General features: G+C 37.4%; 1 protein-coding gene across 1 annotated transcript; it reads right to left on the bottom strand.

Annotated features, from left to right (window-relative positions):
* Positions 1-1,473: 1,473 nt before the first annotated feature.
* Positions 1,474-17,796, bottom strand: LOC306982601 (uncharacterized protein; the record flags this gene model as incomplete). Its single annotated transcript, XM_079583069.1, has 4 exons — positions 17,753-17,796; positions 4,426-4,710; positions 3,833-3,947; positions 1,474-2,978 (listed from the first exon to the last, which is right to left on the bottom strand). The coding sequence occupies exons 2-4, from the start codon at positions 4,678-4,680 to the stop codon at positions 1,474-1,476; spliced, it is 1,875 nt and encodes a 624-aa protein (XP_079439195.1). The 5' UTR covers positions 4,681-4,710; positions 17,753-17,796.
* Between the last annotated feature and the right edge of the window lie 379 nt (positions 17,797-18,175).

Here is an 18,175-nt window from a genome sequence, read left to right as displayed (position 1 = left end):
TGCAGACGCTCAAACACTGAGATCAGAGACTTTTTGACCTGATCCTGCAGACGCTCAAACACTGAGATCAGAGAGTTTCTTCTTTCTCTCTCAGGACGAAGCAGAGCAGTGTCAGTGAAGCACGTTTATTCACAGAGACGTCACTTTCAAACAGGAAGTAGCATTTATTACTCACAGAGTTCTGACTCAGGAGCAGCGGCGGGAAACGGCGGCGCTGAGGTCGTTTTCATGAACCTATTGTACATGTTGTGCTGCTGTGGCACGTCGTCTGAATAACCTGTGGTGAAGATACTGACAGATACAGACACATCTCTGGAGTCGCCCATATATGGTCATGTTTGAAAACAGTTCAGGGGGAAAAAATCTAAACTTTCTCTAATTATTCAAAAACTACTGTAACAAATGCTGATTTATAAATATAGTGTCTACTAAATAAAGATACAAAGACATGGGGAGGAGCAAAGAGGTTCAACAGCCCATAAATACATGAATAACATGATGCTACATGTTAGCATCTGCTAGCTCTGTCTCCTGGTTTACAGTCACATGATGATACATTTTCTTTAGGACATTTTAGTAACATAAAAAAGTGAACCCCCTCTGACCCCCCCCCCCCCTCACAGCTGACCCCCCCCCTCTGACCCCCCCCCTCACAGCTGACCCCCCCCCTCACAGCTGACCCCCCAGAACGTAAAAACTGAAAGTTACTAACAGTAAATGGGGTAAATACAAACACACATGTATAAAAAACACTGGTATTTGACTCTGACTTAGAGGAAAAACATGGGGATAAATCTCGTACATCGATGTCTAATGTAAACATGAGGGGATGTGACTGTTGGTCCGCGTGGCCCCGCCCATGGTCCCGCCCATGGCCCCGCCCTCACAGGAAGGAGTTTGTCCCAGTTTCCTCACGGTGCAAATGGATCAGCCAATCACAGGCCTCGATGAGCGGGGGCGGAGCAGAGTCTGAGTCCGACACAAAACAAAAGAGCGTTACTGAAGTCACAGCAGAATGTTTCTCTGTCTCCGCCTCCCCTCTGTCTTTGTCTCCGCCTCCCCTCTGTCTTTGTCTCCGCCTCCTCTCTGTCTCCGCCTCCCCTCTGTCTCCGCCTCCCCTCTGTCTCCGCCTCCCCTCTGTCCCCGCCTCCCCTCTGTCTCCGTCTCCTCTCTGTCTCCGCCTCCCCTCTGTCTTTGTCTCCGCCTCCTCTCTGTCTCCGCCTCCCCTCTGTCTTTGTCTCCGCCTCCTCTCTGTCTCCGCCTCCCCTCTGTCTTTGTCTCCGCCTCCTCTCTGTCCTCAGCTGGTCTCTCTCACTGAAGTCATTCCTGCACACGGACCACCTGAAAGGCTTCTCTCCGTGTGCTCCTTGGTCACGTGTGTCTGGAGCTCAGGGTTAGGGCTAGGTTTGGGGTTAGGGTTAGGGTTGGTCACGTGTGTCTTGAGCTCCGTGTGCTCCTTCATCATGTGTGTCCTCAGCTGGTCTCTCTGAGTGAAGTCGTTCCTGCAAATGGAGCACCTGAAGGGCTTCTCTCCGTGTGCTCCTTCATCACGTGTGTCTGGAGCTCCGTGTGCTCCCTCATCACGTGTGTCTTGAGCTCCGTGTGCTCCCTCATCACGTGTGTCTGGAGCTCCGTGTGCTCCCTCATCACGTGTGTCTTGAGCTCCGTGTGCTCCCTCATCACGTGTGTCTGGAGCTCCGTGTGCTCCCTCATCACGTGTGTCTTGAGCTCCGTGTGCTCCTTCATCATGTGTGTCCTCAGCTGGTCTCTCTGAGTGAAGTCGTTCCTGCACACGGAGCACCTGAAGGGCCTCTCCCCGCTGTGGGTCCTCATGTGGGTGTCCAGGCCCTGCTTGTTGGTGAAGCGTTTCTGGCAGACCCCGCACTCCAGAGGCTTCCCCAGGTGCCGGGTCATGTGGAAGTTCAGGAGAGACTTCCAGCAGAAGCGCTCGGGGCACACGGGGCAGCTGTAGGGCTTCTCCCCCGTGTGGATGCGCTCGTGCTTCTTCAGGTTCCACTTGTCCTTGAAGGTCTTGTCGCAGGCGGAGCACTTGTGCGGCCGGTCGCCCGTGTGCACGGCCGCATGGCGCCGCAGGTCCGCCTTGTTCTTGAAGCCCCGCCCACAGTCGGAGCAGCTGAAAGGTCTGCACTCGCAGGGTTCGGCGGCGGCGGCGGCGGCGGCGTCTGGACCTGGAGGTTTGGTTTGTTCAGGGACCCACTCGGCGTCCTTGGAGCTGCGTCTGCGTCTGCGCTCGGGGCTGGAGGGTCTGCGCTCGGGGCTGGAGGGTCTGCGCTCGGGGCTGGAGGGTCTGCGCTCGGGGCTGGAGGGTCTGCGCTCGGGGCTGGAGGGTCTGCGCTCGGGGCTGGAGGGTCTGCGCTCGGGGCTGGAGGGTCTGCGCTCGGGGCTGGAGGGTCTGCGCTCGGGGCTGGAGGGTCTGCGCTCGGGGCTGGAGGGTCTGCGCTCGGGGCTGGAGGGTCTGCGCTCGGGGCTGGAGGGTCTGCGCTCGGGGCTGGAGGGTCTGCGCTCGGGGCTGGAGGGTCTGCGCTCGGGGCTGGAGGGTCTGCGCTCGGGGCTGGAGGGTCTGCGCTCGGGGCTGGAGGGTCTGCGCTCGGGGCTGGAGGGTCTGCGCTCGGGGCTGATCATGGCGTAGCTCCGTTTGACCGGAGCCTGGGTCCGACTGTAGTCCTCTGAGCGGTCGGTGTCGGAGCTGTCGCCGGGCTCCTCGCTGTCCTCCTCCAGGACCTCCTTCTTCTCTTTGTGAGGCTCCGCTCCGTCCTCCTCAGCCGCTCGGGGATCAGGCTCCCACTCGTCCTCTTCTGTCTTCACGCAGACGGGGGCGAAGCCGAGCTCCAGCAGCTCCGGCTCCTCCTCCGGCTCCTCCTCCTCTGGCTCCTCCTCCTCCGGCTCCTCCTGCAGCTGATCATACGGCTCCTGCAGCTGCTCCTCCTCCAGCTCCTGTTTGATGTGGATCTGGACACCTGCAGGACACAGCGTGAACGTATGGAGTAAGTGAAGTTCAGTGGTAGATATCAATCACTCATCACCTCCAGTACATGGGGATTTTCACAATAAAAGCAGCATAATACAAGTAAATGGGGATTTTCACAATAAAAGCAGCATAATGCAAGTAAATGGGGATTTTCACAATAAAAGCAGTATAATAAAAGTAAATGGGGATTTTCACAATAAAAGCAGCATAATAAAAGTAAATGGGGATTTTCACAATAAAAGCAGCATAATAAAAGTAAATGGGGATTTTCACAATAAAAGCAGCATAATACAAGTACATGGGGGATTTTCACAATAAAAGCAATATAATACAAGTAAATGGGGATTTTCACAATAAAAGCAGTATAATACAAGTAAATGGGGATTTTCACAATAAAAGCAGTATAATACAAGTACATGGGGATTTTCACTATAAAAGCAGCATAATGCAAGTACATGGGGATTTTCACTATAAAAGCAGCATAATGCAAGTACATGGGGATTTTCACAATAAAAGCAGTAAAATACAAGTACATGGGGATTTTCACAATAAAAGCAGTAAAATACAAGTAAATGGGGATTTTCACTATAAAAGCAGTATAATACAAGTAAATGGGGATTTTCACATTAAAAGCAGCATAATACAAGTAAATGGGGATTTTCACAATAAAAGCAGCATAATGCAAGTAAATGGGGATTTTCACAATAAAAGCAGCATAATACAAGTAAATGGGGATTTTCACATTAAAAGCAGCATAATACAAGTAAATGGGGATTTTCACAATAAAAGCAGTATAATACAAGTAAATGGGAGTGGTGTGAGTGTGTGGTTGTCGTGACTAACCCGTGTTCAGTCGCAGGGAGCTGCTGTGAAGAAGCTCCGTGATGGTTTGTTCGAACAGAACCAGGATGTCTTCAGCCGCCGCCGTCAGACGCTGCGTCACCAGAGCTCTGAGCACCTGCAGGTCACACACTGTTAATGTCTCCACTTATAAAGCACTTTACAGTCTGGACCCAGAGCTCTGAACACCTGCAGGTCACACACACACACTGTTAATGTCTCCACTTATAAAGCACTTTACAGTCTGGACCCAGAGCTCTGAACACCTGCAGGTCACACACACACACTGTTAATGTCTCCACTGATAAAGCACTTTACAGTCTGGACCCAGAGCTCTGAACACCTGCAGGTCACACACTGTTAATGTCTCCACTTATAAAGCACTTTACAGTCTGGACCCAGAGCTCTGAACACCTGCAGGTCACACACACACACTGTTACTGTCTCCTCTTATAAAGCACTTTACAGTCTGGACCCAGAGCTCTGAACACCTGCAGGTCACACATTGTTACTGTCTCCACTTATAAAGCACTTTACAGTCTGGACCCAGAGCTCTGAGCACCTGCAGGTCCCTGATCCCTGTGAGGCCTCCTGACCTGGCGTGTGGGGTCCGCCGCCGCCTGCCGGGCCGCGCTCCTCTGCTTGGGCTGGTTGTGGAGCTTCAGCGCTTTGTGCCGGCTCTTCAGGTGCTTCAGTAAGTTGGAGGTGGAGTTCTTGGCCGTGGACAGAGTCTTGTTTCCGGCGCATAAACGACAGCGAACCACGATGTTCTTGGCTCTGGCCGAGAGGAACTCGAAATACTGCGCGTACTTCCAGTTCGAGAACGCGAACTTCTCCAGGTCCTCGTCCATGATGAGGCTCACACCATCAACAGCTCACTACTGTCAGAAAACATAACCTTTATTCACTCAAACATAACCTTTAATCACTCAAACATAACCTGTTATTCACTCAAACATAACCTGTTATTCACTCAAACATAACCTTTATTCACTCAAACATAACCTTTAATCACTCAAACATAACCTGTTATTCACTGAAACATAACCTTTAATCACTCAAACATAACCTGTTATTCACTCAAACATAACCTGTTATTCACTCAAACATAACCTGTTATTCACTCAAACATAACCTGTTATTCACTCAAACATAACCTGTTATTCACTCAAACATAACCTGTTATTCACACAAACATAACCTGTTATTCACTCAAACATAACCTGTTATTCACTCAAACATAACCTGTTATTCACTCAAACATAACCTGTTATTCACTCAAACATAACCTGTTATTCACTCAAACATAACCTGTTATTCACTCAAACATAACCTGTTATTCACTCAAACATAACCTGTTATTCACTGAAACATAACCTGTTATTCACACAAACATAACCTGTTATTCACACAAACATAACCTGTTATTCACTGAAACATAACCTGTTATTCACTCAAACATAACCTGTTATTCACTCAAACATAACCTGTTATTCACACAAACATAACCTGTTATTCACTCAAACATAACCTGTTATTCACTCAAACATAACCTGTTATTCACACAAACATAACCTGTTATTCACTCAAACATAACCTGTTATTCACTCAAACATAACCTGTTATTCACTTAAACATAACCTGTTATTCACAAACATAACCTGTTATTCACAAACATAACCTGTTATTCACACAAACATAACCTGTTATTCACTCAAACATAACCTGTTATTCACTCAAACATAACCTGTTATTCACTCAAACATAACCTGTTATTCACTCAAACATAACCTGTTATTCACACAAACATAACCTGTTATTCACTCAAACATAACCTGTTATTCACTCAAACATAACCTGTTATTCACTCAAACATAACCTGTTATTCACACAAACATAACCTGTTATTCACTCAAACATAACCTGTTATTCACAAACATAACCTGTTATTCACTCAAACATAACCTGTTATTCACTCAAACATAACCTGTTATTCACTCAAACATAACCTGTTATTCACTCAAACATAACCTGTTATTCACTCAAACATAACCTGTTATTCACTCAAACATAACCTGTTATTCACTCAAACATAACCTGTTATTCACTCAAACATAACATGTTATTCACACAAACATAACCTGTTATTCACTCAAACATAACCTGTTATTCACTCAAACATAACCTGTTATTCACTCAAACATAACATGTTATTCACACAAACATAACCTGTTATTCACACAAACATAACCTGTTATTCACAAACATGACCTGTTATTCACTCAAACATAACCTGTTATTCACTCAAACATAACCTGTTATTCACTCAAACATAACCTGTTATTCACTCAAACATAACATGTTATTCACACAAACATAACCTGTTATTCACACAAACATAACCTGTTATTCACTCAAACATAACCTGTTATTCACACAAACATAACCTGTTATTCACTCAAACATAACCTGTTATTCACAAACATGACCTGTTATTCACTCAAACATAACCTGTTATTCACAAACATGACCTGTTATTCACACAAACATAACCTGTTATTCACAAACATAACCTGTTATTCACTCAAACATAACCTGTTATTCACACAAACATAACCTGTTATTCACTCAAACATAACCTGTTATTCACTCAAACATAACCTGTTATTCACACAAACATAACCTGTTATTCACTCAAACATAACCTGTTATTCACTCAAACATAACCTGTTATTCACTCAAACATAACCTGTTATTCACAAACATAACCTGTTATTCACTCAAACATAACCTGTTATTCACTCAAACATAACCTGTTATTCACTCAAACATAACCTGTTATTCACTCAAACATAACCTGTTATTCACTCAAACATAACCTGTTATTCACTCAAACATAACCTGTTATTCACTTAAACATAACCTGTTATTCACAAACATAACCTTTAATCACTCAAACATAACCTGTTATTCACAAACATAACCTGTTATTCACAAACATAACCTGTTATTCACACAAACATAACCTGTTATTCACTCAAACATAACCTGTTATTCACTCAAACATAACCTGTTATTCACTCAAACATAACCTGTTATTCACTCAAACATAACCTGTTATTCACACAAACATAACCTGTTATTCACTCAAACATAACCTGTTATTCACTCAAACATAACCTGTTATTCACAAACATAACCTTTAATCACTCAAACATAACCTGTTATTCACTCAAACATAACCTGTTATTCACTCAAACATAACCTGTTATTCACTCAAACATAACCTGTTATTCACACAAACATAACCTGTTATTCACTCAAACATAACCTGTTATTCACAAACATAACCTGTTATTCACTCAAACATAACCTGTTATTCACTCAAACATAACCTGTTATTCACAAACATAACCTGTTATTCACACAAACATAACCTGTTATTCACTCAAACATAACCTGTTATTCACTCAAACATAACCTGTTATTCACAAACATGACCTGTTATTCACTCAAACATAACCTGTTATTCACAAACATGACCTGTTATTCACACAAACATAACCTGTTATTCACAAACATAACCTGTTATTCACTCAAACATAACCTGTTATTCACACAAACATAACCTGTTATTCACTCAAACATAACCTGTTATTCACTCAAACATAACCTGTTATTCACACAAACATAACCTGTTATTCACTCAAACATAACCTGTTATTCACTCAAACATAACCTGTTATTCACTCAAACATAACATGTTATTCACACAAACATAACCTGTTATTCACACAAACATAACCTGTTATTCACTCAAACATAACCTGTTATTCACACAAACATAACCTGTTATTCACTCAAACATAACCTGTTATTCACAAACATGACCTGTTATTCACTCAAACATAACCTGTTATTCACAAACATGACCTGTTATTCACACAAACATAACCTGTTATTCACAAACATAACCTGTTATTCACTCAAACATAACCTGTTATTCACACAAACATAACCTGTTATTCACTCAAACATAACCTGTTATTCACTCAAACATAACCTGTTATTCACACAAACATAACCTGTTATTCACTCAAACATAACCTGTTATTCACTCAAACATAACCTGTTATTCACTCAAACATAACCTGTTATTCACAAACATAACCTGTTATTCACTCAAACATAACCTGTTATTCACTCAAACATAACCTGTTATTCACTCAAACATAACCTGTTATTCACTCAAACATAACCTGTTATTCACTCAAACATAACCTGTTATTCACTCAAACATAACCTGTTATTCACTTAAACATAACCTGTTATTCACAAACATAACCTGTTATTCACAAACATAACCTGTTATTCACACAAACATAACCTGTTATTCACTCAAACATAACCTGTTATTCACTCAAACATAACCTGTTATTCACTCAAACATAACCTGTTATTCACTCAAACATAACCTGTTATTCACACAAACATAACCTGTTATTCACTCAAACATAACCTGTTATTCACTCAAACATAACCTGTTATTCACAAACATAACCTTTAATCACTCAAACATAACCTGTTATTCACTCAAACATAACCTGTTATTCACTCAAACATAACCTGTTATTCACTCAAACATAACCTGTTATTCACACAAACATAACCTGTTATTCACTCAAACATAACCTGTTATTCACAAACATAACCTGTTATTCACTCAAACATAACCTGTTATTCACTCAAACATAACCTGTTATTCACAAACATAACCTGTTATTCACACAAACATAACCTGTTATTCACTCAAACATAACCTGTTATTCACTCAAACATAACCTGTTATTCACAAACATGACCTGTTATTCACTCAAACATAACCTGTTATTCACAAACATGACCTGTTATTCACACAAACATAACCTGTTATTCACAAACATAACCTGTTATTCACTCAAACATAACCTGTTATTCACACAAACATAACCTGTTATTCACTCAAACATAACCTGTTATTCACTCAAACATAACCTGTTATTCACACAAACATAACCTGTTATTCACTCAAACATAACCTGTTATTCACTCAAACATAACCTGTTATTCACTCAAACATAACCTGTTATTCACAAACATAACCTGTTATTCACTCAAACATAACCTGTTATTCACTCAAACATAACCTGTTATTCACTCAAACATAACCTGTTATTCACTCAAACATAACCTGTTATTCACTCAAACATAACCTGTTATTCACTCAAACATAACCTGTTATTCACTCAAACATAACCTGTTATTCACTCAAACATAACCTGTTATTCACTCAAACATAACCTGTTATTCACTCAAACATAACCTGTTATTTACTCAAACATAACCTGTTATTCACTCAAACATAACCTGTTATTCACTCAAACATAACCTGTTATTCACTCAAACATAACCTGTTATTCACTCAAACATAACCTGTTATTCACTCAAACATAACCTGTTATTCACTCAAACATAACCTGTTATTAACTCAAACATAACCTGTTATTCACACAAACATAACCTGTTATTCACACAAACATAACCTGTTATTCACACAAACATAACCTGTTATTCACTCAAACATAACCTGTTATTCACTCAAACATAACCTGTTATTCACAAACATAACCTGTTATTCACACAAACATAACCTGTTATTCACTCAAACATAACCTGTTATTCACTCAAACATAACCTGTTATTCACACAAACATAACCTGTTATTCACAAACATAACCTGTTATTCACTCAAACATAACCTGTTATTCACAAACATAACATGTTATTCACTCAAACATAACCTGTTATTCACTCAAACACAACCTGTTATTCACTCAAACATAACCTGTTATTCACTCAAACATAACCTGTTATTCACTCAAACATAACATGTTATTCACACAAACATAACCTGTTATTCACTCAAACATAACCTGTTATTCACTCAAACATAACCTGTTATTCACTCAAACATAACCTGTTATTCACTCAAACATAACCTGTTATTCACTCAAACATAACCTGTTATTCACTCAAACATAACCTGTTATTCACAAACATAACCTGTTATTCACTCAAACATAACCTGTTATTCACTCAAACATAACCTGTTATTCACACAAACATAACCTGTTATTCACTCAAACATAACCTGTTATTCACTCAAACATAACATGTTATTCACTCAAACATAACCTGTTATTCACTCAAACATAACCTGTTATTCACTCAAACATAACCTGTTATTCACTCAAACATAACCTGTTATTCACTCAAACATAACCTGTTATTCACAAACATAACCTGTTATTCACTCAAACATAACCTGTTATTCACTCAAACATAACCTGTTATTCACTCAAACATAACCTGTTATTCACTCAAACATAACCTGTTATTCACACAAACATAACCTGTTATTCACTCAAACATAACCTGTTATTCACTCAAACATAACCTGTTATTCACTCAAACATAACCTGTTATTCACTCAAACATAACCTGTTATTCACAAACATAACCTGTTATTCACACAAACATAACCTGTTATTCACTCAAACATAACCTGTTATTCACTCAAACATAACCTGTTATTCACTCAAACATAACCTGTTATTCACTCAAACATAACCTGTTATTCACACAAACATAACCTGTTATTCACACAAACATAACCTGTTATTCACTCAAACATAACCTGTTATTCACTCAAACATAACCTGTTATTCACTCAAACATAACCTGTTATTCACTCAAACATAACCTGTTATTCACTCAAACATAACCTGTTATTCACTCAAACATAACCTGTTATTCACTCAAACATAACCTGTTATTCACTCAAACATAACCTGTTATTCACACAAACATAACCTGTTATTCACTCAAACATAACCTGTTATTCACAAACATAACCTGTTATTCACACAAACATAACCTGTTATTCACTCAAACATAACCTGTTATTCACTCAAACATAACCTGTTATTCACTCAAACATAACCTGTTATTCACTCAAACATAACCTGTTATTCACTCAAACATAACCTGTTATTCACTCAAACATAACCTGTTATTCACAAACATAACCTGTTATTCACACAAACATAACCTGTTATTCACTCAAACATAACCTGTTATTCACTCAAACATAACCTGTTATTCACTCAAACATAACCTGTTATTCACAAACATAACCTGTTATTCACTCAAACATAACCTGTTATTCACTCAAACATAACCTGTTATTCACTCAAACATAACCTGTTATTCACACAAACATAACCTGTTATTCACACAAACATAACCTGTTATTCACTCAAACATAACCTGTTATTCACTCAAACATAACCTGTTATTCACTCAAACATAACATGTTATTCACTCAAACATAACCTGTTATTCACTCAAACATAACATGTTATTCACTCAAACATAACCTGTTATTCACTCAAACATAACCTGTTATTCACTCAAACATAACCTGTTATTCACTCAAACATAACCTGTTATTCACACAAACATAACCTGTTATTCACTCAAACATCACCTGTTATTCACAAACATAACCTGTTATTCACTCAAACATAACCTGTTATTCACTCAAACATAACCTGTTATTCACTCAAACATAACCTGTTATTCACAAACATAACCTGTTATTCACTCAAACATCACCTGTTATTCACAAACATAACCTGTTATTCACTCAAACATAACCTTTATTCACACAAACATAACCTGTTATTCACTCAAACATAACCTGTTATTCACTCAAACATAACCTGTTATTCACAAACATAACCTGTTATTCACTCAAACATAACCTGTTATTCACTCAAACATAACCTGTTATTCACTCAAACATAACCTGTTATTCACTCAAACATAACCTGTTATTCACAAACATAACCTGTTATTCACAAACATAACCTGTTATTCACTCAAACATAACCTGTTATTCACTCAAACATAACCTTTATTCACTCAAACATAACCTGTTATTCACACAAACATAACCTGTTATTCACACAAACATAACCTGTTATTCACAAACATAACCTGTTATTCACTCAAACATAACCTGTTATTCACTCAAACATAACCTGTTATTCACTCAAACATAACCTGTTATTCACTCAAACATAACCTGTTATTCACTCAAACATAACCTGTTATTCACTCAAACATAACCTGTTATTCACTCAAACATAACCTGTTATTCACAAACATAACCTGTTATTCACACAAACATAACCTGTTATTCACTCAAACATAACCTGTTATTCACTCAAACATAACCTGTTATTCACACAAACATAACCTGTTATTCACAAACATAACCTGTTATTCACTCAAACATAACCTGTTATTCACACAAACATAACCTGTTATTCACTCAAACATAACCTGTTATTCACAAACATAACCTGTTATTCACTCAAACATAACCTGTTATTCACTCAAACATAACCTGTTATTCACAAACATAACCTGTTATTCACTCAAACATAACCTGTTATTCACTCAAACATAACCTGTTATTCACTCAAACATAACCTGTTATTCACACAAACATAACCTGTTATTCACTCAAACATAACCTGTTATTCACTCAAACATAACCTGTTATTCACTCACATATAACCTGTTATTCACTCAAACATAACCTGTTATTCACTCAAACATAACATGTTATTCACACAAACATAACCTGTTATTCACTCAAACATAACATGTTATTCACTCAAACATAACCTGTTATTCACTCAAACATGACCTGTTATTCACACAAACATAACCTGTTATTTACTCAAACATAACCTGTTATTTACTCAAACATAACCTGTTATTCACTCAAACATAACCTGTTATTCACAAACATAACCTGTTATTCACACAAACATAACCTGTTATTCACTCAAACATAACCTGTTATTCACACAAACATAACCTGTTATTCACTCAAACATAACCTGTTATTCACACAAACATAACCTGTTATTCACTCAAACATAACCTGTTATTCACTCAAACATAACCTGTTATTCACACAAACATAACCTGTTATTCACTCAAACATAACCTGTTATTCACTCAAACATAACCTGTTATTCACTCAAACATAACATGTTATTCACTCAAACATAACCTGTTATTTACTCAAACATAACCTGTTATTCACTCAAACATGACCTGTTATTCACACAAACATAACCTGTTATTTACTCAAACATAACCTGTTATTCACTCAAACATAACCTGTTATTCACTCACATATAACCTGTTATTCACACAAACATAACCTGTTATTTACTCAAACATAACCTGTTATTCACTCAAACATAACCTGTTATTCACTCACATATAACCTGTTATTCACTCAAACATAACCTGTTATTTACTCAAACATAACCTGTTATTCACACAAACATAACCTGTTATTCACTCAAACATAACCTGTTATTCACTCAAACATAACCTGTTATTCACTCAAACATAACCTGTTATTCACTCAAACATAACCTGTTATTCACTCAAACATAACCTGTTATTCACTCACATATAACCTGTTATTCACACAAACATAACCTGTTATTCACACAAACATAACCTGTTATTCACTCAGACATAACCTGTTATTCACTCAAACATAACCTGTTATTCACTCAAACATAACCTGTTATTCACTCAAACATAACCTGTTATTCACTCAAACATAACCTGTTATTCACTCAAACATAACCTGTTATTCACTCAAACATAACCTGTTATTCACTCAAACATAACCTGTTATTCACAAACATAACCTGTTATTCACTCAAACATAACCTGTTATTCACTCAAACATAACCTGTTATTCACTCAAACATAACATGTTATTCACTCAAACATAACCTGTTATTCACACAAACATAACCTGTTATTCACTCAAACATAACCTGTTACTCACTCAAACATAACCTGTTATTCACTCAAACATAACCTGTTATTCACTCAAACATAACCTGTTATTCACTCAAACATAACCTGTTATTCACACAAACATAACCTTTATTCACTCAAACATAACCTGTTAATCACTCAAACATAACCTGTTATTCACTCAAACATAACCTGTTATTCACTCAAACATAACCTGTTATTCACTCAAACATAACCTGTTATTCACTCAAACATAACCTGTTATTCACTCAAACATAACATGTTATTCACTCAAACATAACATGTTATTCACTCAAACATAACCTGTTATTCACTCAAACATAACCTGTTATTCACTCAAACATAACCTGTTATTCACTCAAACATAACCTGTTATTCAGAAACATCACCTGTTATTCACTCAAACATAACCTGTTATTCACACAAACATAACCTGTTATTCACAAACATAACCTGTTATTCACTCAAACATAACCTGTTATTCACACAAACATAACCTGTTATTCACTCAAACATAACCTGTTATTCACTCAAACATAACCTGTTATTCACTCAAACATAACCTGTTATTCACTCAAACATAACCTGTTATTCACTCAAACATAACCTGTTATTCAGAAACATCACCTGTTATTCACTCAAACATAACCTGTTATTCACACAAACATAACCTGTTATTCACAAACATAACCTGTTATTCACACAAACATAACCTGTTATTCACAAACATAACCTGTTATTCACTCAAACATAACCTGTTATTCACAAACATAACCTGTTATTCACACAAACATAACCTGTTATTCACTCAAACATAACCTGTTATTCACTCAAACATAACCTGTTATTCACTCAAACATAACCTGTTATTCACTCAAACATAACCTGTTATTCACTCAAACATAACCTGTTATTCACTCAAACATAACCTGTTATTCACTCAAACATAACCTGTTATTCACTCAAACATAACCTGTTATTCACTCAAACATAACCTGTTATTCACTCAAACATAACCTGTTATTCACTCAAACATAACCTGTTATTCACTCAAACATAACCTGTTATTCACTCACATATAACCTGTTATTCACACAAACATAACCTGTTATTCACTCAAACATAACCTGTTATTCACTCAAACATAACCTGTTATTCACAAACATAACATGTTATTCACTCAAACATAACCTGTTATTCACTCAAACATAACCTGTTATTCACTCAAACATAACCTGTTATTCACTCAAACATAACATGTTATTCACACAAACATAACCTGTTATTCACACAAACATAACCTGTTATTCACACAAACATAACCTGTTATTCACTCAAACATGACCTGTTATTCACTCAAACATAACCTGTTATTCACTCAAACATAACCTGTTATTCACTCAAACATAACCTGTTATTCACTCAAACATAACATGTTATTCACTCAAACATAACCTGTTATTCACTCAAACATAACCTGTTATTCACTCAAACATAACCTGTTATTCACTCAAACATAACCTGTTATTCACACAAACATAACCTGTTATTCACACAAACATAACCTGTTATTCACACAAACATAACCTGTTATTCACTCAAACATAACCTGTTATTCACTCAGACATAACCTGTTATTCACTCAAACATAACCTGTTATTCACTCAGACATAACCTGTTATTCACTCAAACATAACCTGTTATTCACTCAAACATAACCTGTTATTCACTCAAACATAACCTGTTATTCACTCAAACATAACCTGTTATTCACACAAACATAACCTGTTATTCACACAAACATAACCTGTTATTCACTCAAACATAACCTGTTATTCACAAACATAACCTGTTATTCACTCAAACATAACCTGTTATTCACTCAAACATAACCTGTTATTCACTCAAACATAACCTGTTATTCACTCAAACATAACCTGTTATTCACTCAAACATAACCTGTTATTCACTCAAACATAACCTGTTATTCACACAAACATAACCTGTTATTCACTCAAACATAACCTGTTATTCACTCAAACATAACCTGTTATTCACTCAGACATAACCTGTTATTCACTCAAACATAACCTGTTATTCACTCAAACATAACATGTTATTCACTCAAACATAACATGTTATTCACTCAAACATAACCTGTTATTCACTCAAACATAACCTGTTATTCACAAACATAACCTGTTATTCACTCAAACATAACCTGTTATTCACTCAAACATAACCTGTTATTCACTCAAACATAACATGTTATTCACTCAAACATAACCTGTTATTCACTCAAACATAACCTGTTATTCACACAAACATAACCTGTTATTCACTCAAACATAACCTGTTATTCACAAACATAACCTGTTATTCACTCAAACATAACCTGTTATTCACTCAAACATAACCTGTTATTCACTCAAACATAACCTGTTATTCACTCAAACATAACCTGTTATTCACTCAAACATAACCTGTTATTCACTCAAACATAACCTGTTATTCACTCAAACATAACCTGTTATTCACTCAAACATAACCTGTTATTCACACAAACATAACCTGTTATTCACTCAAACATAACCTGTTATTCACTCAAACATAACCTGTTATTCACTCAGACATAACCTGTTATTCACTCAAACATAACCTGTTATTCACTCAAACATAACATGTTATTCACTCAAACATAACATGTTATTCACTCAAACATAACCTGTTATTCACTCAAACATAACCTGTTATTCACAAACATAACCTGTTATTCACTCAAACATAACCTGTTATTCACTCAAACATAACCTGTTATTCACTCAAACATAACATGTTATTCACTCAAACATAACCTGTTATTCACTCAAACATAACCTGTTATTCACTCAAACATAACCTGTTATTCACTCAAACATAACCTGTTATTCACTCAGACATAACCTGTTATTCACTCAAACATAACCTGTTATTCACTCAAACATAACCTGTTATTCACAAACATAACCTGTTATTCACTCAAACATAACCTGTTATTCACACAAACATAACCTGTTATTCACAAACATAACCTGTTATTCACTCAAACATAACCTGTTATTCACAAACATAACCTGTTATTCACTCAAACATAACCTGTTATTCACTCAAACATAACCTGTTATTCACTCAAACATAACCTGTTATTCACTCAAACATAACCTGTTATTCACTCAAACATAACCTGTTATTCACTCAAACATAACCTGTTATTCACTCAAACATAACCTGTTATTCACTCAAACATAACCTGTTATTCACAAACATAACCTGTTATTCACTCAAACATAACCTGTTATTCACAAACATAACATGTTATTCACTCAAACATAACCTGTTATTCACTCACATATAACCTGTTATTCACACAAACATAACCTGTTATTCACTCAAACATAACCTGTTATTCACTCAAACATAACCTGTTATTCACAAACATAACCTGTTATTCACACAAACATAACCTGTTATTCACTCAAACATAACCTGTTATTCACTCAAACATAACCTGTTATTCACAAACATAACCTGTTATTCACAAACATAACCTGTTATTCACACAAACATAACCTGTTATTCACTCAAACATAACCTGTTATTCACTCAAACATAACCTGTTATTCACTCAAACATAACCTGTTATTCACTCAAACATAACCTGTTATTCACTCAAACATAACCTGTTATTCACACAAACATAACCTGTTATTCACACAAACATAACCTGTTATTCACTCAAACATAACCTGTTATTCACACAAACATAACCTGTTATTCACACAAACATAACCTGTTATTCACTCAAACATAACCTGTTATTCACTCAAACATAACCTGTTATTCACTCAAACATAACCTGTTATTCACTCAGACATAACCTGTTATTCACACAAACATAACCTGTTATTCCTCTTGTCTTCCGTCTGTGTTGGGGCCGCGGTCATAAAGTCTCTTTTCTCCAAATCCTTTGTTTTTCCCGGATTATAACCGATGCTAGCCGATGCTAGCTGATGCTAACGGTTAGCCTAGCTTGACGCTGTAGTGGCGGTAAACGCGGCTCTCGCTCCAGGCCGTGAATCATAAACACAAACCCCGCGACACTTGAAGAATCCGCGTTAAGCCAAACTCATCATCGATCCTTTAATTATTGTTTAGGCAAAACATTTACGATAAACGGCGAAGAGCTAGCTCTGCACATGCGCAGTTTCGCTTGCGTCTCAGAGGGATGACGTCACCCGCACGGAAACGTCATAAATCTGCGTCTTTGTTGATTTTTATTATTATTATTTTTCTTTATTGCTTTGGTTGCGATACGATCCGATA

This window comes from Gobius niger (genome assembly GCF_951799975.1).
Source record: "Gobius niger genome assembly, contig: SCAFFOLD_31, whole genome shotgun sequence".
NCBI lineage: Eukaryota > Metazoa > Chordata > Actinopteri > Gobiiformes > Gobiidae > Gobius > Gobius niger.
This window is presented reverse-complemented; position numbering and strand designations above follow the sequence as displayed.